The sequence below is a fragment of the Chinchilla lanigera genome, unplaced genomic scaffold, assembly GCF_000276665.1.
Source record: "Chinchilla lanigera isolate Chin_1 unplaced genomic scaffold, ChiLan1.0 scaffold00016, whole genome shotgun sequence".
Classification (NCBI taxonomy): Eukaryota; Metazoa; Chordata; class Mammalia; order Rodentia; family Chinchillidae; genus Chinchilla; species Chinchilla lanigera.
The window spans coordinates 26423960-26450323 of NW_004955417.1; the positions used below are offsets into that span (position 1 = coordinate 26423960).

A 26364-nucleotide genomic window follows, 5' to 3' on the forward strand; every position below is an offset into this window, starting at 1 on the left:
GATGCCAGCCTGTGCCACCCCCACCTGGAACTGCACAGTCGAACGAACGTAAGGGAGCCTTGCCAGTGGGTTTGGGAGCATTCTGGGCAGGGGTGTGGGGCGGAGGGGTGCTCTGCAAGTGATGCCTGCATCCTCATCTTCTCCTTCCCGAGGAGAGTGGGCCTCACAGCAGCGGCACATGCGGCTTCCGCAGCTGTCCTCTGACTCCTTAGTGCGGACAGGATGACCGGGAGAATGGCCTTGGACCTCAGTTTCCCCCTGCGACACCGTGCAGATTTCCGTCAGTCACGGCCCTTTGCATGAACACAGAAACAAGCTTCCCGCAGGCACTGACACGTACCAGCCTTCCACTCAGCGCAGCCTGGGGCTGGAGCTGCACGAAGCGACTTGAGTTTCTGACTCTCGTTCCCTCCTAAATGGGCCTTTGGTTACACAGCGGTTGGATCCATAGACTAGAAATCTATCCTTTTCCAAATTAATCTATTGTTTTGTTTTTATTAGTCTGTGTTTGCTGTACATCATGATTACATTCACCACAGGGAGTTGGTACATGCACACAACACACCCTCAGTCTTTATCCATCTAGTCTCTCTTCCATCTCTTGGTTAGAAACCTACTCGTAAAAGAAATTCAGAGTAATTGTGCGTGGTGGTGCACATCTGTAATCCCGGCACACTGGGAGGGTGAGGCAGGAGGATTGAAGATTAAACTCAACCTGCTTAATTTAGTGATTTAGTGAGACTATGTCTCAAAAAATAATGTTAAACCTAAACTTACTCTAAAGATAAAGTCTATGTAAAGACAGACAAACAAATAGGAACATAACTCAGGGTAAGGGCCCTGGGTTCAGTCCCCAGTACTGTAAATAAGGATATTAATCAATTAATTGATTTTTTTAAAAGGGCTGGGACGTGGCTCAGAGTGAGGCCTGGCTTTGACCCTCCCTTCCTGTGGCTCCGGGCTCTGCCAGCCTCTCAGGCTGTGCCTTCGCCATTTGGTGAAGGAAGCAGCTGCCGGGCTTCTCCACTGCGAAGTCACAGTTGTTTTCTTTTCAAATGATCAAATCAATTTTGATTAATTATATGTTTCTAGAAATGTTTTTATTTGTGTTTCCAAATTTTTAAAAGGATTCATAACACTTTCATTTCAAAATTCTGTCTCTTTTTTCATTTTTTCTGATATTTACCTTTGTCACTTCACAGAAACAATTTTTGTCTTAAACTGGTCTTTCTCGCATATCATTACTTCATTAACTTCTATTTTTATCCTTATATCTTTCTACTTTGGGTCATTTCTGTTATTCTTCTGAACATGCTGCATGCTTAGCTCCTTATAGCTTAGCTCTTCCTGTTTCTAATAGGAGCAGTTAAGGCTACGAAATAATCCCAAAATTCTATAGCTGTACCCTGACATATGCTATGCACTGTATCACTGAATTGCAACTTTCAAAAACGTTTAAGAGTTAGGCTTCCACTCGCAAATACTTAGAAGAGTGCATCATAATTTTCAAAATATAGCATTTAAATGTAATCACTTTTGATGTTGATTTGGCATGTAAGTAGTAGTCAGAGAATTTCATCAGTACGCTGAGTTCTGTGGAAAACCAGCCTCTCATCAGAACCCGAACAGTGGTCTGTTTGCCAGTGTGTCATGGATGCTTACAAGAAATACTGGTTTGTTTTTTAAAATTCAGCTTGAAAGTGTTTTTTAAAGATGGAGTTAAATCATTTTCATTTACTGCAAATTGCAGATATGTAAAATTCAATTTTCCTATAATATCATTATTTTTATTTTGACTTCACTAATCAGTATTTATTTTTTCCATTATTTTCCTCTAGTGATTTTCTAGAGCAGTGATTCTCAAACTTACTGTTCTCAGAATCCTGTTAATACTCAAAGCATTGAAGAGAGTTTGTTTGAGTTTGTGTTTATGTGGGTTATAGCAACAAACATATTAGAAGAGAAATCACAGAGAAATTTAAAACTTCTATTTCTGATTCAATTAGAGTAATTATAAAGTCATTGCAGGTTGAAATCAAAAATAGAATAAATGTCCAAAACAAAAAGTTCAGTGAGGAGAATAGTATTATTTTATATTTATATTTCTGCAATTCTCTGTAATGCCTGGTTTACCAGATTACTACTGGATTTTTATGTATCTACTTCTTCGTTCAATCTGTTGCAAAATGTCATTTACTTAGAGCATCTGCTTCATACTTATAGTTGGAAAAATATTTTCATAGCCTTTTCAGATAATTGTGGATATTCCTTGATACTGCACCCAAATTCAACGAGTGGTGGTGTCTTAATGGTTAATTGCAGTGTGGAAACTGAAATCACACAAGGATTTCCACACTCTGTCACACTAAGATCCTTAGACCGGCCTGTCTTGTATGTTGAATGGATATTTTTTTAACCTGTGTGTGATTTCATAATATCAGGCCTTGGCCCTAGTAAATATTGGTGAACTAATTTACTTAGATCTCCCCAATATTAACATTTTTTTCTTAATAAAAAATCCCTTCCATTAATGCCTCTGTCAACCTCATGAGAAAGTTTTTTAAATATTAGGAAGCTGTCAGTAGAGGTGGATGCAAGCTTTCAAACATTCTAAACGTTGCTTGAAAGTTCAAATGGTATCCCCGGCAGCAAAGGCTGACAGTCGCTTTCCTCAAAGTGATAGACTTACCCTTGGTTTATTTGTGAGAAAATGTCGGCCAAATGTTCAAGTCTGAGCACGTAGGTTATCAGTGTGTTGTTCTGTCATATAAAAATGGAATTCCCTGGAAAAGACACGGCCCTTAGCTTCAACTCAAACAACCGCATGGTCCAAATGCTGCCTGTGGACCTCCCGGGGGCACGATACCACTAAGAAGTGTGGTGGCCCCAAAGCGCGAGATTACTAAAGTGAGAACATGCAGTTGTTTGCTTTAATGTTGAGTCTTTGGCAAGAAAAATGATGTGTCAAATCCAGTTTGCTGCCACTGCAGGGGACTGGAAGTCTACCCTCAGCATCATGGTGCCATCACCGCGAATGTCACAGCGAACAAGGCAACTGTGTCCCAGGATTACTGTGAGACAGTTATTTTCTCACAGATCTAAGGGCCCTCTACAGGTCCCTGCCACTGCGCTACAAGAGCTGCTACTTTATCTGCTATCTTTCTTCCAGTAATTGTTATTATTGAATTTTTTAATCAGTGCATTTTAATTTATATTTTCTGTCAATATTGGGAATTAACCATTATCTATCACTCCTTCATACAAAGCAAAATCTTCAACAGAGTTTCAAAAATTTGCAATGATTACACTCCTACCACTCCTTTTTTTTTTTTGGTGCCCGGAATTGAACTCAGGACCTTGTGCTTGCCAGGCAGGTGCTGTACTGCTGAGCTGTATCACCAGCCTTTACTTTTACCATTTCTTGTAGATTTCATTTATGTCTGTCATTTTGTTTAAGAACTCTTTGTGGCATAAATTTTATTTCCATGATTAGTTACAATTAACTGAACACTTTGCTGGTTTGTTTGATAGTCTCCAGTAACTGTATTGTTTTTCTTTTCTGTCCATGCATACATTTTTTTCCACTTTGAATCAAGAAAAATTCTTTGAAAAGGAGTAGATAAATACTTTTTGAATCCTTTCATTACCAAGTAATGTCTTTTTTCCCATCACATTTAGTTGGTCTTTTGCTATATGTAAAATTCCATGTTCAAATCCCTTTTCTCTTGTCTTGCAACATTTGGGGATATAGATAAACAGTTTATTTGCTTATTATTTCTTCTTCTGTTGAAAATTGTGATTTTTTTCAAGTATGTGTAGCATTTTATATTTAAATTTTAACAGAGATTTTACCAGGACATGGGTAGATGTGTTTCTTTTTATTACTAGTTTCAGCAATTTAGGGTCCTTGATTCTCAAAACCCAAGTTTTTCTAAAGCTGGAAGCATTTTCTTCTATTATTTCTTTGTTTGTTTATCCCCTTCTGCCTTCTGCACTGCTTTCTTCTGTGATTCTCTTTAGTAGAATATGATACTCTTGAATCATTCTGCATGCTTTTAAACTTTGTCTCATGGTTTCTTTCTTGTTTATTTGTTTAAAAACTGGATTGGAAGCTGAGTTTAGGGGCATACACCCATAATCCCAGCTACTAGGGAGGTTGAGTCAGGAAGCTCCCCAGTTCAAGGCTGGCCTTGGCAACTCAGTGAGACCCTGTCTAAAAAACATTTAAAAAGGACTTGGGGTATAGAGCTCAATGGTAACTCTTCCCTAGCATATATCAAGGCCTTGGGTTCAATATCTAATGCCATCAAAAAGCAATACTAGAGTCAGGCATGGGGGCATACACCTGTAATCTCAGCCCTGGAAGGCTGAGGCAGGAGGATCACAAACTTGAGCCTGGTCTGGGTAATTTAGTGACTTAGCCAGATCTTTTCAAAATTAACAAGAACAACAGCAACAACAAATATGCTGAGGATGTACGTAGTTCAATGTGAAGGTCTTGGGTTCAATTCTTAGTACTGCAAAATAAACTAAAGCAAAGAAACAAAACAACTGGACAGGGGTCAGGGATGTAGCTGAGTGGAAGAGTGCTTATGTAGTACATGCTGACTTTCCTATTCAGGTCTCATGCAAAATTTTATTTTTATTTAAATAAGTATGAATCTTGTGGTTATTTTGTTCCTAGTAGCTTGAGCTGGCCTTATGGATGCTGTATTTTTAAGGAATATTTTCTATCTCCAACATTAGTTATTTCACTCATAAATAAGCTGTTAGGTTCAGCTTGGGCTTCTGTCTCCTTCTGCCAGGTTTCCTCAATCTAGTGAGTCTTACTGCTCATCTTGAAAATGAAGAGCTAGAAGGGTCGCCTGGCAGCATGCGCAGGGGTTTAGCAGAGTGGCCCCCTTCCCCGCCCCACAGAGCTCAGTGGTACCTGGAGGTATCCTCTGCATGTGTCCAAGAGAGACCCAAAGGGACAAGCTGGGGACTGCACAGGCTAGATGAATCTTCTATTGTTTTATCTGTTTAAATTTATTTTTCTGTTTCTGTTTTTGTGACAGGGTCTCACTAACCTGCCCAGGCTGGCCTCAAACATGTGGAATCCTCCTGCCTTGGCCTCCCTGGTGCTGGGATTACAGGCGTGCACCACCATGGCTGGCTTCTGTCATAAATTGAAGTGTTTCTTTTCTCAATATGGTAGCTTGAAGACACATGAGGCATTTTACCAAGTTATGTCTCTTTCTGGCCCTAGGACCCCTCACAGGCAGACTCCTTTACAACTAAGAAGTGATGTTTAGCTACTTCCTGAGTACACCGCACAGAGAATTGGTGTGGCCACAGACCCAAGGGGTTGTTTTTAAGCGCAATAAATTGGGAAGCAAGTCCCCAATTATGCATCACCCTCTCCTGCACCAGAGTAGGGTTCAGACTTCCCAATCAGGCTTCTCCTTTATCCCAATGTCTTTGTCCTTTATCTTCTGGAACTGCTCTAAAGTTTCTCTTTTCCCTGTTTTCTATAAACATTAGTGGCAAACGTGTGGAAGGGTCCTAGAGTGAAATCTATTCTGCAGGATTAGAAACCACCTTTGTGCTTTCTTCCTACTGCCTGAGATTTGAGCAATGTAAATTCCTCAGAGAAAAATGATTCTCTTTATCAATATAAAAGCTAATCTGGTTATAAAATAAATTTTTCCTTTAAAAAATTGTATTTCTGCTTCCTCTTTAAGTATAATGTTGCCCGTGTTTCTCACCACTTTGAGTGTGTATGTGGTTACTGGATACTGAGCCTAGACCTTCACACTGATCTACAGCTCCAGCTCTTTCAGTTTATTTTTTATTTTAAGGCAGGGTTTCACTAAGCTGCCAAGTTACCCAGGCTAGGTTTGAACTTTTGATCCTCCTGCTTCAGCCTCTCTGAGTTCCGGGATTCTAGGTGTATACTACCACGCCCTGTTTACACTTGTTAACTTACATTTCTATTACATGAATTACTTGTTAATATTTTTCCAAACAACATTTAAAAACAGATGGCCCTTAGTTATTTTAAAGATGAATAAGGAAAGTCTACATACCACCTTGCATAATTTGTGCAGGTAACATGTGTTGTCTCTCTGATATGTTCCCTCTAGAATGTTCCAGGACCTTGGAATTCTACAAATAATTTATTTATTTATTTTTTTTGTTTGTTTGTTTTTTTGTTTTTTCTCCGGTACCGGGAACCGAACTCACGACCTTGCACTTGCCAGGAAGGCGCTTTTGCCGCTGAGCTAAATCCCCAGCCCCTCTACAAATAATTTAAACAAATGATCTCTTTCTCCAGGGAGCTTATACATTTTGCCTCTTTCCACAATTGCTTTATTACTTTGAATTTGGACACCATATTGATTGTTTTTGTGTACAAGCACCCAGTTGTGTTGTATGCTGTATCCAGTGTGTTTCCTAGGGCTTCCTTCCTAAGTAACTATAGTCAAGAGTCAGCGAGAGAGAAGATGCTTAAGAGTTCGTACTCCGGGGTGCCACCCAGGCCATCACCGCCGGCTGCACAACTCTGGGCAAGGGACAGCAGTTTCCTCACCTGTAGAAAGGCATGAAAACTACATGTGACGTGGAGGGGACTTTAAGGAATACACGATTTAATCCGTTAAGGCATTTGGAACACTGCCTGTCATGTGGTGGGGGCTCCGTTAGTAGAATGACATTACTAAGCACTGCTTCAAAAGTGGAAAAGGAGATTTTCCTTCGGTTCATGAGTGTGATGACTGGTTGGGTATCCATGCGGTGTGCGTGATATGTGCCTCCCTCAAACCCTTGTTACGTGGCGGCACATTATACGTCCGATGTGAGGAAAAAAAGGGGAAAGAGGTGCATAAAAATCCACCTGTGATCACCATTAGTATTTGGATTTTCTTTTACCCAAATATACATTAACCAATTTCAGTTGTTTCATAGGTTGCCATCTTTACCAATTCTTTTCATTTAAAAGTTCTTTTCTCTTAATTTTTCTTCCAATCCCATTGTGATATCTTTCTCCTTAGGATTTATTTCTAGTGGTTGATGTACCTTTTCTGGAGCTCCTTAGTCCTATTCTTAATCCTTTCGGTTTTGGATTACTTAGTAAGTGCAAGGTGGGGCATTAGCAAAGCTGGAGAGAGAGAGAGGGAGAGAGAGAGAGATTATACTTCAATGGACAGATTGGAATAATTTGCAACCAGTTCCATCTAACATGAACGTATCTTAATTTCCATAGACAACTTTTATTTTACAGCTTATTATTTTTAAAAGCTATGCATTTTCCAGTGTAGGGCATCATAACATTTTCTTTGAATTAATTGAATCATCTCTCCTCGAACACAGCCATCATCAGCACAAAGATCACCCGAAACACCAGGCTCCTGGCTTTATTTCATTTCCCTGACTTACACAGTTCGGTGAGAGGCAGAAAGTTCATGCCAGTGAGGACAGCAGTGGGGGCGGAAACTTCCCGATGAATCACAGCCCTCGTTCTAACGTGGAGCCTGTCTCCCGTCTCCTGTGACTCCCTCCGGCAAGTACCAGGGAACAGACATTACTCGGTAGCCAGATGTGAAACTCCAGCATCTTTGGCTTTTAAATTGGGACGTGAGCCCTGGCTACGATAATTGGTTCTTCAGCTCCCATTTGAAAGTCTTATCCTGTTAATGGAAAAAATGACAAGATTCCAAAAGAAAAAAATAAGTGTTGCTTCTTGTGATTGTGTTACTTAGTGTAGGGTCTGCATGTGACCAGTTTTTGTCCAAGTTGAAGAGATTATTTGTCAGTGATCTGCTACAGGAAATTGAAGCAGATGGAGACCAAATCCTAAGGGCTGAAGACACAGAATACAACTTATTTGGAGAATAGAAGACATATGAGGTCAAGATTAAGGCACAGTGGATGGCAGGAAATCCTGAGAATTATATAAAAGCTTCACTACTTTTGTCCTGGGAAGAAATGTTTCTCCTAACGTAGGATGGTGCTGAGGACAACGGACAGAGGCGTAGGAATGGTGCCCTTAGCATCCGACCTTCTCCGAGCTCAGCCCCCCTTGAGCTGCTGCAGGTCCCAATGTAAACGTGCGAGAGGCTCCCAAATGCTGTGGCTTACAGGAACAGGGTACAGAAGGACGAGTCCTGGGTTTGTATAACGTGGAGGAGAGAACCGGGAGGAAAGAGAAAGGCGGCTTGAATAGCCCATGTCATGTTGCTCTTCTCAAATAATTAACACTTGTCAAATCAAATTCACAGTCCTGCTCCCCCAACCCTCTGTAACTTACAGCCAGCTTCACACGGGCTATGAACTGATCTGTCAAAAGGACAGCTCTTTCTAGTCTCTGGGTATTTTAAACCCCACCTACCACCTTACTTCAGTTCTCTGGGGAACGTTTCATTCGTTGATTGAATAAGCATTCATTGAGAATCAAGGGTGGGGCAGACAGGGTTCAGGGTGCAGCCCAGCGCCAGGGGCTCAGGCTCTGGCAGAGGCAGGCAGTGAGCACAGCACAGTGCACCCGAGGGGCTGCAGGTGCCCCCACGCGAGCGCCTGCTCCGCCGCACCCCCAGTACTGCAAGACAAACAAACACAGGCGGCAGAGGTGACTGTCACCGCGGCAAGAAAAGAGAGTAGATGCATCGGGGGATTCGGGAGCTCCAGGGCGGGCCGATTGCTGCACTAAATAGGAGCCGTTCTCTCACTGAGGGCAGGTGTGGGAAAGGCCTAGAGGAGCTGAGAGCCATGGGTGCTGAGAACGTGCTGGAGGAGACAGCTGGAGCGAAGGCTGGAAGGCAGAGTGCGGGGACCAGCGTGGCAGGGTCACAGTGCGGGGCCAGGAACTGCAGAGGGGCTGGGGAGAAAGGGAGACGAGACCCTAGAGTGCCTGGAGGATCCTTGCAACAACTCTGACTTTTTTCCTTTAATTTTTATTTTTTGAGATGCTGGGGATTGAATCAGGATGTTTGCACTGAGCTACATCCCTAGCCCGTTTCAAAATTTTTAAGTTTCAGGTGTCTTCTTGCTAAATTACCCAGACTGGGCTCAAACTTGCAATCCTCCTGCCTCAGCCTCCTACCGTGTTGGCATCAGGTCGTGCATTGTCACAACTGACTCCTTGACTTCTCTGAGGCAATTGGGAGTCCCTACCGGCCTGGGCATGAAGTAGTTTGTGATGCAATGGACCTCCCTGGCAGGGCTGTTTTGTAGCCAGGAAGGTGGTACAATGGTAAAGGCAGGGAGATTGACAAGAAGCTGTGTTCGTCACTGCTGTGTAAAGTATTGTCCCAACACTTTGCAGCTAGACAAAAAGAAGCATTTTCTGACACTGAGCAGTATGAAAATCACTGATTTATGAGAGATCTGAGAGACAATTTACCTGAGTGCTTCTGGCTCCAGGTCTGTAGTAAGGCTGTCACCTGGGACTGGGGTTTGTATGAGCCTGTGTCTGGCCAGAGCGTCTGTGAAGTTTATGTCCATGGGTGTCGGCTGCCCTTGGTCTCTCACTGGAGTTAGTCAAGGCTTCAGTTCCTCTAGAAGTGACATACATTCACTTCTGCCACACGCCACTGACCATGGGCCAATTGTGGTGCAACACAGGAAGGGACTCCAAGGGTATGGATTCTAGGAGGCCACGGGGATGCTGGATACCATGGAGAAGATGTGATAAGCCAAAAGCAAGGTGGAGGGGCTGGGACCAGGGTGCTAGCAGTTGAGCTGGCGAGAAGCTGCCAGATTCTCAGGCTATTGTGAGGTAGAACTAGCGTGATTTCCTAAGTATAAGAAAATGAAGAGTTAAGGGTGAGTCCAGATGTCACAGTGAGAAGAGCCCAGTTGCTGTCAGCAGAGACGGGAAGGGCTGAGTGAGGGCTGCTTCGGAACTGGGGTGGGCGTGGGAGCAGCGTTGGGTGAAGATAAGGAGTTTGGCTTCCTGTGTCATCTTGCTCTTCTCTGCCTTACGGCCCAGGTAGAGGGCACTACTCTGTGCCTAGTTGTCCGCTGGTAATATACATTTCTCCTTTAACTTACGCAACAATCTGTCCACAAATGAGGAAGCTGAGGTTCACACAAGTAATAAATAGGACCAGTAAGTGTCTGGGTCAGGAATGGAACCTTGAACCATGCCCTGTGGGTCATTCTGTATAAACAAACAATCTGGTACCTCTGTAAGGGTCTATATTCGATGCTCTTAATAAGATATAACTGCCAGTGTAGATGTTTAGGTGTGTAAGTAAATCTGGTCTGTGTGTGTACATGGTGTGTGTGTATGCGTGTGTGACTGCACTTGGGAGTGGGGTGGGAATGGGTATTTCTGGAAGGAAGGCAAAGCTTGGGAAGAGGAGTCTGCAGATCTTAGAGTAAAGCCAGGCAGGTTGGAAATCTAAGACAGAGCAGAGGCTGTGGACCACAAGGGAATGACTGGGTTGGATTTAATGGAATGACACTGTTTTGGTGGCCTGGGTGGGTCTAACAGCTGACCGACAGCCTTGTGTGCAGTCAGCAGCTTTTGCATGGTGAAAATTAAATGGCAGATTATATAATCAATGATGCACAGGCTGTCAGAGTTCTTGGCAAGTGGAAATTCTGAAAGTAGGGCAAATTCTGCACCGTCTGCTGGAGGATAGAACTTTGCAGCTGGACTTAGGTAAGAGTAGTAGTATCAGAAAGAAGCAAGATTTCAGGGAGCATGAGGAGTCACCAAATCCCAGGGAGGCAGGAATAGGAATCTTCAGGAAAATGCAAAGAAAACAGCTCAATTCTTTATATTGGCAAGTACAGGAAAGTAAATTTTGGGAGGTGAATCAGAGGGAGATAACAGGGCCTTACCTGCCAGATGGAGGATTCTGGATTTAGTTATAGGTAGCTTCAAATCATAATACAACTTTAGAAAATTATGTCCTGCAATGAGTATTTATTCCATGGGATTTCCAGGTAGATTAAGGGGCCGTTGAAGGACAGGAACTAGTCAGAGGGTGAAGAGTGAGAGTGCAGTAGACGGGATAACTGATTCCGTAGAAGTGGCAGGTGTGTTTGCAGAATGAAGGTGTTATGTGGTACGTCTCCTGTGCTTCTTCCCAGCAAAGCGTTCCATGCGTGCGACTCTTGTTAATGCTCAGAGCAGAAGAGGGCTGTCACTGGCAGAGAGATCTGGAGCCTCCTGACTGAGTGCTTGACATCTTAGTCCTGTGGGTTCTCCATCTCTTTTACTCTTTTAGCTTATAACTCATCTCCGAACCTTGCACCCCACACCCACAAAATGAAGTTGTTAGGTCAAAGAAAACAAATGACTTTAAGAAAAAAAGGGATGTGTGTGATCTAACATAGCCTTGGCCTTGCTGTGTCTTCTGTAGCACTCATCTACATTTTTCTCCAAAGAAGGACCCAGGGACCAAGTTTCCAGTTGTTCACACCTCCATGTTCAGGGCTACATGGGAAATAGCACACCGGAAGCTAAGAGACTAAGGAGAAGTAGAGCTGCCATTCCCAACAAGCAGTGATAAAACAGCTTCAGACGGTGTTCCTAACTTTGACAAAAGCTGCTCTATGAAACTCTCCTTTCTCTGCAGGTCTACATTTTTGCTCAGTATACCAGAGAGATTATTTTGTTTTTATTAAACCAAACTTTATTCAATAGTGCTCTGTACCAGACATTATAATCTGTGAAGAAAATATCCAAAACCATTGCATCATTAAATGGGAGGGCATAAAAAGCCCCAGGAGGCCATCAAAAGTGTGAAGAGAAATGGCCAGTAAAATTATGGTTTCCCAGAACCTTTCTTTCTGTGTATTATGTGAAGATTCGGCCATAGTTTTATCTTTGAGGAAAGGTTGAATTTCCTAGATCCATGGATGAACATCTGTACCTAGAACAGACAAAGTGGGCAGTCCAGGAGACACAGCAGAAGGGAATAGAGATTCTAGGAAGGAGGACTCAGGAACACTCTCTCTGGTGAATTAGGACAGCACTCAGTGGAAATCAAGACTTGGCTGTGATCCCTCAGCATGGGCTTCCTGCTAAACTCCTGGGAATTTGCCAGTGTGTAATTAACACTCCTCCCTCCTAGAAGTGTGTGCTTCTCTCAGACATGGGAGAGAGCAAAATCCTCATCTCTCTTGGGTTCTCGAGTTACTGGAAGTTGGACATATGAGCTTTTGCCTTTATGATGATGCAAAAGCCATACACAGTTGGTGGAAACCATGATTTGCAGTCTGAATCTGAGTCTTTTCTTAAGTCCTGGGTCCTCTCCACAGAGGGCATTTTAAGAGGTATGCATGATGACCTGGGCCTCGTGGGCAACTGGGGTTCAGAATCCCATTTCTCTCTCTAAACGAAGGGTGTAGACCAGTATCAAGGTGACCCCAACTAAACAACTATGGAGGGGCAAGGGTGGCACCAACAGAATTTGGGCCTCCCACCCCTCCCTGCCTCTCCCCAAAGGTCTCATTTCTTCTGCCTAGAGATTCTTATGCGCCCACCAACATTTTCTCTTTGCACATTCAATCTTATCCTATGTGATTAGCAATTGCATACAGTGTGAAGATGCTGTTTTGCCTTTAGATTAAAATATGTAAATCTTTCCAGCAAGCTGTCCAAAATGAATAAAAATGTGCTCTTTGTAAAAAAAAAAAAAAACCTTTGTTACTCTGTACTACCATATATAATGAATATTTCTTCACCTCAAGAAATATTCCTGCATCCCCCCTTCTCAGCCTTGACTAGCATCCCTCCTTGCAGATCTGTGTGTGTCTTCCCAGCACTGTCTTAGACGGGCAGCTCTGTCTCTGGCCATGTGGAGTCAGGGACAGTGTCTGTCTCCTTCGGCTCCCCACATTCACTGTCAGCCACCTGTGGGGCTCTCAGTAAACATGGATCCCTGCTAAATGAACAACTCTGGTTTCCTTTTAGTTAATGATTATCTTCAGCACTTTTAAAGGAGAGCCAACTTTGCCAAAAATTGATACACACACAAACTTTGCAGGAACACAGAACTGTGCAGTGGGAGGGATGCCTGTAATTTGCATGGTGCTGTGCAGTTTACGGGGCCTTATTTTATCTACTGTTTTATTTGATCTCACAAGCACATGGAGAGGAAAGTACGATGGGCGTTGCTATCTCCATCTAAGACAGGTGAAACTGAAGCAGCTCCCTCCACTGTGGGAGACAGAGCAGGGACTCACTTCCAAGGCCTGTGCCACTCTGTGACACCTCACTGCCAGTGGTCAGTGAGCCCTTTGATCAGGGCTTTTCTCATTTACTCCAAGAAACCTGATTATACACTTTTAATCCAATTCATTTGCAACTGGGTCAGTGTTCTCTCTTTCTTCCTAATTAGTTCCACCAAACAACTGTCACAAAGAGCTCAAGCCAGAGGCCTAAAGACCATCTAGCCTAGAATTCCACTCTGCTAAGTATATATTCCCCATCACAAATATATCTTGCCAACACCAGTGTCATTTTCTGCACTGACAGCCTGCGTGGCCCCATGCATCACACATGGGGCCTTCAACACACTCTTCACTGAGGGTTCATACCAGTTCACAGCCACATGGAAGCTCCCAAAGGAGTGTCAGCAGAGGGACCTCTTTTAGGACTATGCGACCTCAGAAGGGTTTGGTGGCTGGGCTCCCTTGGGTCACTGTTGCTACTGTCTTCACAGGCCTGTGACTCGTCCATGCTAGGCTTCCATGTGCCAAAATACGTGTTCCTGAAACACAACATCTCATTGTGCCATTTTAGTTCCATTTCAGTGAATAAGCAAGAGGGCCAGGACATGAGTGGCAAAGCTCCTCCTGGTTCTTTTCCTTGACCTCTTGTGACTGTCACAGTCCCTGGATATTTAAGGCATTACCATACCCACATGACAGCATGACCTTCTTTGTCCTGTGCCACTTTACCCAGCCCCTTTCTGTCCCTACTGGAAGCTGTCCAGTGGTGCTCCTCTTTCTCCATGTGGGCTTTGGTACTTGGAGCTTCTCTGTGGTCTAGACAGAGGTTGAACCCTATTCATACAGAGCAGACTCAGAGTCCATCTCATCACTCTCGCTGCATAGCCTTACTGTGCAGTATTCTCTGTATGTGCTACATCGTGTTTGCCACATAGTTTACACTGCCTTTTTAAATTAAGAGACACACTGGTCTATAATCTGCTAGTACTTTCAAGCATAAGCTAGATAAATACAATTTTAATAATTAACATATTGATCACATTTAATGTTGTATATTTACTTATTGTTGTTATTTTTTTTTGTTTTTGTTTTTTTCTCCGGTACCAGGAACCGAACTCACGACCTTGCAATTGCCAGGCAGGCGCTTTTGCCGCTGAGCTAAATCCCCAGACCCAATGTTGTGTATTTACTTATAATTAAAGTTCAGTTAAATGAAACCTCTCTCAGGTTCTGTTCTACTACTTATCTATGAAGAATAATGAAATAAAATTATCTGGAAAGATTAGATATAGAAAACCAAGTGTGAAAGGGACCAATGTATGCTACTTATACTACTTTTACAATATTGCTATTAATTTCTTAGATGGTGAAAGAATAAATCAGTGGCTTCATAAATGCAACATGACAGTCGCTTTAGTTTTAATATTCCCTTCCTCCCCCCGATTCTGGGACTACACCTCAATGTTTGGAACCGGCAAAGTGCAGATTTTTTGTTTGTTTCAAGACAGGTTCTGACTGTGTAGTTCAGGCTGGCCTTAAACCTACTAGGTATTCAAGGCTGGGCTCCAACTCATGCCCATCCTCCTGCCTCAGCCTACAAAGTGCTGTGATTACAGATATCTGTTACCACTCCCAGTTTTGTAAAGTGTAGATTTGTGGGGGAAAAGGAAAGTCCCCTGAAAATAAACCTCATGTCTCTCATTTTCACAGTAATAAAAGACTAGTGGCCTTAGTGCCAATGCCCAGCGACCCTCCGTTCAACACCCGAAGGGCTTACACCAGTGAGGATGAAGCTTGGAAGTCATATCTGGAGAACCCTCTGACAGCGGCCACCAAGGCCATGATGAGCATCAATGGTGATGAGGACAGTGCTGCTGCTCTCGGCCTGCTCTATGACTACTACAAGGTGGGTGCCGCCGTTCTGCCTTTCTCCCCACCTCCCTTTGAAGTCCAACTGCGTACTCTGCCAAGGGAAGCTCTGGTTTGGGGATGATTATTTTCTGTGTCCTTTGTTCCCATGCATAAACATTATTTACCTATAAATCGTACTTAACACCACAATGCCAATGCTTCCTTCATGTCACTTCTAACTTTATGGTTGGTTTTAGGTGTGGCTGTACCGTAATTTAGCTATTGCTTACTTGCTGGGTTTTTAGGTTGCCTCTAGATTTTTCAGTTTTATAAGAAGCCTTTAGGTACTCCAGATTTCTTAGTTTTATGAGGATTATTCCATGAATGGCTGAGAGGAAGATTTGCAGCGGTTCCAACCTGCACAGTCTCCATTGTTTCAAGAGGGACTAAATTTTTATTTTGCAAAGCCCTGAAGTAAGATGAATGTAACAGGAGAAAAAAGCACCTGCCATACAGTACTTATAACATGAGAGTATTGCAGAAAATCAAACGAAAGACAATAGTCTGTCTCAAGGATAAAGCTCTAGGCTTGGTGTGATGTGCTCTCCTAGAAGTGTTGAGGTGTAAGAAATCAACATGTATTTACAGAATGAGGAGACGATTCTTTGTTTTGGTTGTGAATATCTTTGACTTGTGCTAGGACTTGGCATCAAGGTGAAGATGGCTGTGTTGCCAAGTGGGCCTCGGGTACTCTTATTTGGTATCAATAAAGAACTGAATCTCACCTTCCCGCTCCTTTCATCATGGAAAAATCAGCATTGGGGAAACCACCAAGAAAGAACAATTTCCCCTGTCATGACTGCAGCTTCTGCTTCCTATTGCCTTACCTAAGATGAGGAACAAGGTGTGATTGACAGGTATAAGGGATAACAGGCAGCCCATCCAGGATATTTTAAGTGAGAATGTTATGGACTTGAATAAACACATCATTTATTATTAGGAAGTGCTGGCAAACTCCATGAATGGTGTTTTATGTACCCTTGCTGGGATCAGCTGATTTTCTCCCCTATCTAGAAAGCTAGAGCTGGCAAAGGTAGGCAGCCCTCTGATGAAGATGTAATACTTCCAATATGACTCCTGCGTAGCAAGAAGGGATTTTAACTCTGGGGAGTGAAGGTTCTAAGTGAAAGGATGCTTTTGGGCCAGAAGACTTCACTGTGGTGAAAAAATAAGCACGAACCCCAGAGTTTTATGGAGGCTCTTTTTCTTCCTTTCTGTTGGTGGTTGTTTTATATCGTGAATCCTTTTCAGCTGAGGATCTCATTTGAAAAACGGGAAACGTCCTTAATGGGGTGGACATTTTCAAAATTACTGAGGATGGCGCAGGACAGAATTCATCAGATTGGACTGCCTGGTATCTTGGACCATTTCTTGATGCTCGGCTTTTTATGGTCTTATCCTTAGAAATTGAGAAGTCAGTTTCCTTGATGAGATAAAAATAATCAAAAGCTGTCAGTTTTATCAACTTTTAAAATCTATTAGCATATCATAAAGTGACCCTGATTTAATCACCACAATTTCTTTTCCTAACTTTTATGTCAGATTAACATGCCAGTTAATTTTAATTAGGCTTTAAAGAAATATATTGATCTCTTTAGAAGGAATATATTCATCTTTTTTTTTTTTTTTTCCTCTGGTACCAGGAACCGAACTCACGACCTTGCGCTTGCCAAGCAGGCGCTTTTGCCGCTGAGCTAAATCCCCAGCCCCTCATCTTATTTTTTAAAAATAGATGTTATTGTCATTGTGAAAATGAGCATAATGTCAGGTACCTGTAAATGGACATTTCCCATTTTGGTTATTAAAAAGAAACTAATTTGAAACAAAATTAACTAGTAATTAATTTACCAAAGCAATGTATTTATCTTCCACAGTTTCAGAGAATAATTTTTACTGAATGGGATAACTGAGTATTAAGAGATATGGTACCTAGATTACATCTCCTCTTGCACGTTTGCTACCATGTCAAGGAAAGCTGGAATATTACATTCTGTAAATATTTTGAGATGCAAGTAGGGACTTTACATAAAACCTGAATTGTGGCCAAGTCTTTCTGTGGTTTTAATTCCAAGACTAGCAGAGTTATGTGGCTCCCTTAGTTTCACAATTTTTTTTTAAAACACTTTAACGCCTATGTGAAAAATAGGTCTTGTTTCCAAAAGGACTATGACCAAATGATTATTCCGAGGCCTTTGCAGTTTTCTGGGTGTTCATAGCACATATATGCTGGGGTGAGAGTTGTAAAGCAGTTAAATGTCCTATGCAGATTTTTTTTTCTATAACAAAAATGACATGTTAATGAAAAAGAGCGATTTTTCTTTTCTGAGTTAAACTTTGGGAAATTATTTTAACAATGGCTATCACACTATAATTTAAATTTTGCAGACTTGGCACACCTCTTCAGAGGTGTGAGTTGATCCTTTTTGTCACAGACACCATCTTTTCTCACTTTTGGTTCGGATTTATCAACTGTGAAAGGATCTTAGTGTGCTGTGTCACAGAGAGGTGTTAGTGTGCCACAAGGAATGGTGGCCCCTGTCCTTCCAAACTGACAAAAGCACATCTCTGGGGTTCTTTATCTGCTTCAAAGTCTTTTCAGCTGCATTTCTGTCACCACCAGATCATGGAACTCATGTTTTATATTTTATAGTTCAAGCAACCAAATGGGGTTTTGTGGGACAAACCTGATTCCTAATATCCCTTTCATTACAGTATCTACTGTTTTTTAAAATGCTCTTATTTGAGCCCATTTGAAAAAGGCCTAGGTTTTTAAAATGTGCAGGTAAAGCTTAATATATTATTTGCTAATTAAATGATATTTATTTAAAAAGACACATTTGTAGATTCTCCCATAATTTGGGGGCTCAAAATTCTAGCACAGTTCTCTATGTAGTTGAGGTAACTTGCCAGTGGTAATTCCAAAGGGTGACCTTTCCGTGAATTCTGTGCATAATAGAAAAACATCCCAGATTTAATTGGTTACATATTGGAAAAGTGGTTTGACTTACGTCTTAGTCTGTTTCTGTCAATATAACTGGATACCACAGTATGGTAACTTATAATGAATAGAAGTTTGTTTAGCTCATGATTCCACAAGGTGGGAGATCTAATAGTGTGGTACTATACAGTAGGACCTCAGTTCACAAATGCTTTGTTCACAAAAAATTTAGTTCGAAACAGAAGCAATCAGCAAAATTTTGCTTCTGTTTGTGAATTTTGCATCGGGTGACGAACACAAGTGCAACCATCTAGAATGAATTAAGTTTGTAAACTGAGTTACCACTGCACTGGCATCAGTGAGGGTACACTGACTTCATCATGACATGGTAAAGGGCATCACACCGCAAGTGTTTGAGAGTGGGTCTCTCTTCCTCTTGTACTCATTAATGTTGTCAGGGGGGACCATCCCATGTTCTAATCTAATCCTGACTACTTCCCAAGGAGTCTACCTCCAAATACACTAACATGAACTTGAAGAGTAAATTTCCAACATGCAGACTTTTGGGTAATACATTCAAACCACAGCAGCTCATTTAATCTTACTTGATTTCTTTTTTCCAAAAGTTTGTGGTTTGTAATTATCTGATTCCAGCCCTAATGAAAATGTGTTTCTCTTGTCAGTTGGTTCCTATCCCTTCTGTTGACCAATATTGTTGGAAAGCAGTCTCTGAGTTATCTATCCATCCATCCATCCAACAAATATTCACTAATTAGCTATAATTTTCCAGCAATGCTGATGGGCATTATGGGATGGGTTGGATACACAAAGGCAGATTGCAACACCTCAGAAAAGTCACAGAGAATCATAGTCCAGGACTAACAAGTCCTATAAACCTGTAACCACAGGCCTGGGAGGTAAGTGCTATAAAAGGGTGTGTTCTAGGAGCAGTACATTGACTGCTAACTTCTGGAGAATGCATAAGCTTTCTACAGGAAGGAATGCCTCCTCTATCAGGAACAGGGAGGGTTTGTCAGGTGGATAGGCAACAAGAGAACATGGCAAGTAAATGGAAGTGGAGAGGAGGGCACATAGTATGAAACCTTGCGTTGTACTCAGTGAAATCCAAGTCATAGGGATTGCTGGACCAGGGCTGGTGAGCAAAGGCGTGAAATTAGTCAAAAAGTGTCTCTGTCTTAGAATCTTGCCAGGCAGGCTGGAGTCTGGGCTTTATGTCCTAGAGAAGAGTCTGGTGATGGTCTTTTTGCAAGACAGACAAATGAATGAGTGAAAAAATGATTAAGTTTCTCTCTAAATCAGCCACCAAAACAGGTGCCACATAGAGACAAAGAAATAAGCCTGAGAAATGAGTATTTGAATGAAAATTGGTTGTGTGTTTGTGCATGTGTGCATAACTAAGAACCAGGTGTTTCAGCTGATCCAGATAGGGAGAAGAGAAGAAAGGCTTTGGGGGAGAAGGGTGAGTTTGGTGTGCTGCAGGATGTCCAGGTAGAGGTAGCTGATGACAGTGATACAGGTCTAGCACATAAGAGATGGTACTGAGCTCAGAAGTCTCCATGTCTCTGAACAGTCTGCAAAGTTAAAGGTAAGCCTGGTTCAAAGGCCTGGGTTGAAGCAAACCCAAAGGTTAGGAACTGCTTTACAGCACTTTGAGTTCACATCAGTGACTTGGCAACAGTAACTTTGCTTCCGCGGATCTTTGGGAATTGCCAAAATGTTGCAATGTTTAGAATCTGTTTCTTCTACTCCTTTAGCCTGGCCCTTTGCAGGCCATTTTGATGGATGGATTCATTCTCTCAGAACTTAGTGAGGGCCTGCTACCTTCTGTACATTAGGTACTGGGGACCTAACTGTGTACAGGGCCAACACATGGAGACTGTGGGTTTCTCATGGGCACAGCAATGTAAATGTGCCCTGAGGATGGTTCCAAATAAAGTGCGGAAAGGGCATGGGAGGGGGGCTGAGTTCCAAAGAGGACGTTAGGTGAGGACTCTGCTGTTAAAAGGAGCAACGCATGGTTATAGGAAATGTGGTTCCTGGGCCCACAGGACTTTTAAGCAGCAGCAGGAGATCAGAGTTGCATTTTTAAGACTACTTGGGCATCCAAACGTGGCCTGGCATGAACTGATTCAGGAAACAACGCAGGTGACTCACAGCTGCAAGAGGCGCTGAAGGCTGAGCCTGGAGGGTGACTTTGAGAGACACCACTCTGGATGGTGCCCTGGTGGCAAGGGGAGAGGACAAGGATGCTGAGCAATGAAGGAGAATGTGGCTGTGCCATCACACAGGACCCAGAAGGGAACAGAGAGGCCGAGCACCCCTCCCTGAGGCCGTGTCTCACTCCCCCAGCAATGACTTCCTTACTCTGTCATATCCCCTTTTTAAATTTTATTTTATTTTATTTTATTTTTTGGTTTTTCTCCGGTACTGGGAACCGAACTCACGACCTTGCGCTTGCCAGGCAGGCGCTTTGCCGCTGAGCTAAATCCCCAGCCCCTCCCCTTTTTTAAATAAGCAGTTCCTGTGGCGAGAAAGCCTTCCTCATCCAGCTGACAAATCCCTGTCCACAGCTCTGGAGCTCCCATCCTTTAGAGTCCCGAGTGCCTGAGCATCCTGACATCCAGTCACTGAGAGTTAGTTTCTGTGACACTGGTAGGAGGCACTGTGACCTAGGAGAAGGGCCCAGCGCGAGGCTGGTTAAAGGTGGTCCAGAGGGCGTGAGCAGGCTGTGTGATAGGCTGCTGCGGGCACAGAGGGCCAAGGCTGGGAATGCAGGCTCTCGTCTATACATGCTGCTTTCCCCTCATTTCCTTTTTTAAAAACGGTGGTAAAATGTACATAACACAGACGCATCACTTCAGCCACTTTTAGCTCAGTTCAGCAGCACTAAGTGCACACTCATTCACACTGCCGTGCCACCATCACCTTCTCCAGAACGCTCACCTCCCCAAGCTGAAACTCTGTGCCCACCCTACCCTAACTCCCGCTCCTCTTATACCTTCTGTCGCTTTGAATTTGGGTACCTCATATATTTGTTCTTTTGTATCTGGTTTATTTTACCTATGTTTATGTCTCCAAGGCTCATCCACACTAAGGTATGTGTCAAGATTTCATTCCTTTTAAAGGATAAATAATATTCCCTCGTGGTTATACATGTCATTTATCCATTCATTGGTTGCTGGACACCTGGGTTACTTTCTCCTTTGGGCTGTTGTGAATAAGGCTGGAATGAACATTGATGTACTGGATATTAACACTTTGAGTTAACTGTCTTCTTCAATACAAGACCAGAATGGTGTTTTATTCATCTCATTTTTACCTAGTGCTTAGCAATGCCCAGGATACTGCAGACTTTCCAAGTTGACCTATGAATGAAGGGCTTATAATGGATTTTGTTTTTTAACACACAAAGTGCCAGACACTCTAAGTGCTTTAAAATTCAACTCACTTTACCAAAAACCAGTACAGTATAGCGCTATCGTTAAGCCTGGTTCATAGACAAGGAACGTGGAATGGAGTTCAGTTAGTGGTAACGCTCAAGTTAAATCCAGGCAGTCAGTGCTCAGGTCTCAGCTCTTGGCTACCTCCTTTGTCGCCCTCCTATCCAGTGGTCTCTGCTTGGATCCATATTCAGGTAAGTGGAAGCCAGACAAATTGCTCAAAGAGTCCAGTGGAGGGATCTTCTCATAAGTGTGCTTTCATCTCAAAAGAAAGATCCAGAGGTTTACCAAATTTTTTTTTTTTTTTCTTTTTGAGACAGGGTCTCACTATGCAATTTAGGCTGGCCTTGAGCTCCCAACCTGGTCTCGAACTCACAATGATTCTCCTGCCTCAGCCTCCCCAGTGCTGGGATTATAGGCATGTGCCACCACGCCCAGCTAGCAAAATATTAAAAACAAAAAAAAAATCCAAACAAACCAACCAATCCAAACCTACCTACTGGTGTATTTGGGAACTGTGCCCAGGAGTACCCATAAGGCAGTGGGGTGACTGGATGATGGCCTGACCCACCTCCAAGGTCCCTCTCCCAGGCACATCTCTCAGTAAGTCTCAGGGATGATGAAGGTGAGGGTTAAGATGGCAGTGAAAGTGCCTTAGGAAACACACCGAGGAGGCAAGCCCACAGCTGTGGAGCCAGGCTGGATAAAGGGTGGCCCACATTTGCGGACTGTTTCTCCACTGGCTGACAGTGCTGCTCCCTGCCCAATTTCCTGCCCCCACCCGAAGTCCTCTCAGAGAGGAGGCTCAGTCCCTGTTCCTTTAAAGAATGCTCATCATTCTGTGATGCTTTCTTCTGCTCAGAGGGACCCAAGTTCAGTCCACCCCATGTCCACTCCCAAGGTAAGGACAACACAGAAGCATCACGGCCAGGGACAGTGGCTTTGGTCAGCTTGGTTATGCTTCTTTGTGACCCCCTCTTGTATGTTTATCACCACCTTTAGTCTCTGGCTACACTGTCACTGGTATTCAGGATACTCACTTTTAGCCATCTCCTGGCGCTCGCAGATTCTCTTCTCCTGGGGATCATTCCATTTTCCTTGCGTTTGCCAGCATCTAGCTCTGCACATGCTCACTGCTCCCATGTCTAAGTCCAGCTGATGACTGGTCTGTTTCCAGGTTCCTCGAGACAAGAGGCTGCTGTCTGTAAACAAAGCAAGTGAGAGCCAAGAGGACCAGGATAAAAGGTAAGATGCATGTGGAGGAATATGCCCGGCTACAAGGACCGTCCCCTTTGTCCAGTCTGTGAGAACGGTGGTATGAAACTGTAAACTCTGTTCTTGGGAGGAGGGGAGGTCCCACAGCTCTGCCTCCTCTGTCTGCGCGGTCTCACCAATGACAGTAAATGGCATTTTTTGGTTGTACAGCAAGGATTATGGGAAGACTCTTCAGATGAAGACTCCCTGCCATGGAGTCCTAAAGTCCCAGGAATTTTAGGTGATGGCCTGGCAGGAGGCCCAATCCTGGGATGAACTTTTCTCATCAGTCCCATGCTCTGTCACTGCAATTGGGCTCCGGAGAAGTCAGTACCACAAGGACAGTTCTTCACAAAGGAGGAGAGGGCCAGGAGGGCTGTTTCTCCGAGAAAAGGGGCAGCTGGGGAGGGCCAACAGCAGGGACAGCAGAGATGTATCACCCCCTTTTCCTGCTCTGCTGAATTAAGAACCGTGTAGATGACAAACAAGACAGATAAACTAACACGAAAAAGGAAAAATGAGCTTTATTTAGGATGAAGCCAATTGGAGAAAGCGAGCTGGAATCCGCAGCTGATAGTCCTTGGGTCCTGACTTAGGTCACCCCAGCCACAGAGCCCCGTGCAGGAGTCTAGGCCGCTGGTGGTGGTGTGGTGTGGGCGACTGGAAGATCCCTTCTCTTGGGCCAGCAGGATCCAAACAAGACTAGAAAGGGCCAATCACCCTGCTCAGCTCTTTCCTCCAAGGGGACCTCTGGGATAAATCTTTTTAGCTGCAGTGGGGTGAGAGGAACCACAGGGCTTTCTGTTGTAGATTCTTTCACATGCAAATATGAAGCCAGGAGAAATAAAATCCCCTGGTAGCACACAGGTCGCATTCTTCCTGGCCTTGATGGCAACTGTTTAGACATTTTGATCTGTGCCTAGCAGCAGGGCCACTCCCTTTCCCATCTCTGTGCCGGTGCAGCCCCTCATAGGCAGAGTCCAACGGAAAATTACAGCTGTCTGGCTCTCATTCACTGCCGTACTAGGGACTTTCTGAAGCTCTGTGCTGCAAGGAGTGCTGGTACCTCACCGGCAGGAGCAACGACTTGGCGTAGGGGGCTGAAACTCTTCAGGTCTTGTGACATTTCCTCCACACAGCCAACTGCATCGAGCTAACGGCTTGTGTGGCTGCTAACCCTAGACCAGTAATCACAGTGGGGTCTGGGCGAAGTGAATCTAAACTGTGTGCGCTGTCTCACAGACAAGAGAAAACCTCTGTTGTTAAAGCAGCACTTAACACAACATTACAGAGCACCAGCTGCTTGTTGTATTTTAATGGTTACTTTTGTAATTTCCAGGAAGCACATTTTAAAAAACTGGCAATACACCACCTTGTATAGACTAATTATGACTTAGTAGGTTTCTCACTGAATGTAATTTGGAAGGCTGTCATTTTGATCTGCATTGCATTCATGAACTAAGGTGCTGTGTGCTAACATGGTATCATTACAGCTGTTTGTATACAGAAGTTGCTACTTGGAAAAATAGCAGGCTCTCAACGACATGATCCAAATTTTTTAAAATGTATATTTAGTGTAGCATTCTTTGTGTGGCATTTTTTTCTCTTAATATTTGGTTCAATTTTAAGTTCTATTGCAGGTAAATCAGTACCGCCCAATAACTCTTACTTTGTTCTAGTTGCTCACTTTTTGGCTGTCATTCTGGCATTTTCTGGCATCAGCTTCTAAAGCTAACATGATTACACAGGCACAGTTACACAGAATACTGTGGTGCCTGACTCTGTTATCCCCTGGTGATATGGCTGGCAATCATGATTTGACTCGATTTAGACTCTATAGTGTGCTTATTTATTTGTTAATAAGAATGCCAAAAGATATTTTGACTTTTGTTCTTTGTTTAAAATTCATATGTTTTGCATGAATTAAAGAATTAAGAAATTTGGCTTGAAATGGACTATGGAGAAGTTCGAATATTTTGGCGAAGCCAATATAGCTGTGCCTGGGCAAAATGCAGAGTAGAAAGTTCGCAACAACAGCTCTGGTAATCAGAGCAGGTGAACCATTCACACCCAAGCTGCAGGACACTATCCACACATCTTAGGGCTTTTTACCCCCACAAAGGAGTGAAATGGAAATTCTACGTTACAATTAAAGAGGTGAAGAAATGCCCAGGGGTCACCCAGGGTGGTCTTGTTATGGCAATAAATATATTTTTTGTTTCTCTTTTAACATTGATTTTATCATGGAATCCTTTTTTAAAGGAACATCTATTAGCATTCCATGAGATGTTCTAAACAATGGAGTTTAAGAAATGCTGATGTAAATGGGTGGTCTGGGTTTTGGCACCATCCAGCTAACTGGATTCAGATTAAACACAACTTCCTAGGTCTCTACTGTGCTTTATATGTGATTCACTTTACTAATCTGACCATGAAAACAGGTTGTTACTTAAATCCAAAATGTTTGTAGACTTGTGATTTTATGCCTTAGAAGACTATTTTCTAAAATTATATCTATAGATCTATGACAGACTTGAATACATTTAGGTATTTTCTTGTTCATGTGGAGCCATTCTTTGCTCTGAATCAAAGCTAAAAAAAGAAAAACAAAAACAAGTCTTGCATGCTAGGTAAGAGAGGTGCCAGAAAAGCCCAACTCTTGGAAGACCCAGTCTTATTCAAATATTTCTCTCAATTGGTTTCAGAAAGTACAGTAGTACCTCCCCTCTGGTTACGAATTTAATTCTTTCCACTATTCTGCTTGTAAACTGAACTGGATGAGAACCGAATCAAATTTAATGGGTAAGTTCAGTGTTGACCTTACGGGGAAAATTTGATTTTCTTCTTGTCCAATTCGGTTTGCAACCCAGAATAGTGGAAAATTAAACTGATAAACTGAGGTACCACTACATGCTAGATTAAAAAAAGAAAGAACAAGAACAAAATTCCAGGTATCTGAGACAGAGGTCCATAAAAAACATGAATTTTCTCTATTACCCAGAATAATCCATAAATAAATGGCAAGTGTCCTCCTCTTACTCACCAGAGGGACTTTGCTAGTAAAATAATTTTTCTATCAACAGTAATCTTCCACTAACCTGTTTCTCCTTGCTTCTGTTTTGTCCCAAAATTCTTTAGTATTGATAAAAGCATTCACTCTAGCCTGCCAAGGAATAACTTTCTAAACCTTCTCTTTCTGTACCAGTGACTACGTCAGGGATCTTATAATACACAGGCCCACTTACACTACTTCTTTAAGACCCAAAAGTAATTCAGAGCTAAGGAAATCTCTGAGCTCATGTTATCTTTCAATTTGCTGAAAACATTTTTTTAGAATAATTTCTTTTAATTTTTCCTTTAAGTAGCTTAGCCCACAGAATGGTTTTTAAAAAAATCCTTCCTACCACCCCTACAAGTCACATTTATCCCTTCCTTCTTAGTATTTTAAAACTTTCTTTTGAGTTTTTAACCATATATGGAAGTATGCTGTGTAGTATACTGAACCGCCTAAACACCTCAGAGAAATTTTTGTCACACTTCCTTGACATCTACCATTTTCCTCATTCCCTTTTTTAATCCTGGCATATCATTTTACTTCGAAGATCTTCTGGGCCTGGGGTATAGCTCAGTGGT

General features: G+C 42.8%; 1 protein-coding gene across 3 annotated transcripts in view; it reads left to right on the forward strand.

Annotated features, from left to right (window-relative positions):
• Positions 1–26364, forward strand: part of Grhl2 (grainyhead-like transcription factor 2) — a 131961-nt gene that overhangs the window by 22623 nt on the left and 82974 nt on the right. For all 3 annotated transcript variants that reach the window (XM_005381921.2, XM_005381919.2, XM_005381920.2), the window contains exons 2-3: positions 14878–15073; positions 22655–22722. In XM_005381921.2, coding sequence (XP_005381978.1) covers positions 14906–15073; positions 22655–22722 — 236 coding nt within the window. In that variant the 5' untranslated portion in view covers positions 14878–14905. The remainder of the gene's footprint in view (positions 1–14877; positions 15074–22654; positions 22723–26364) is intronic.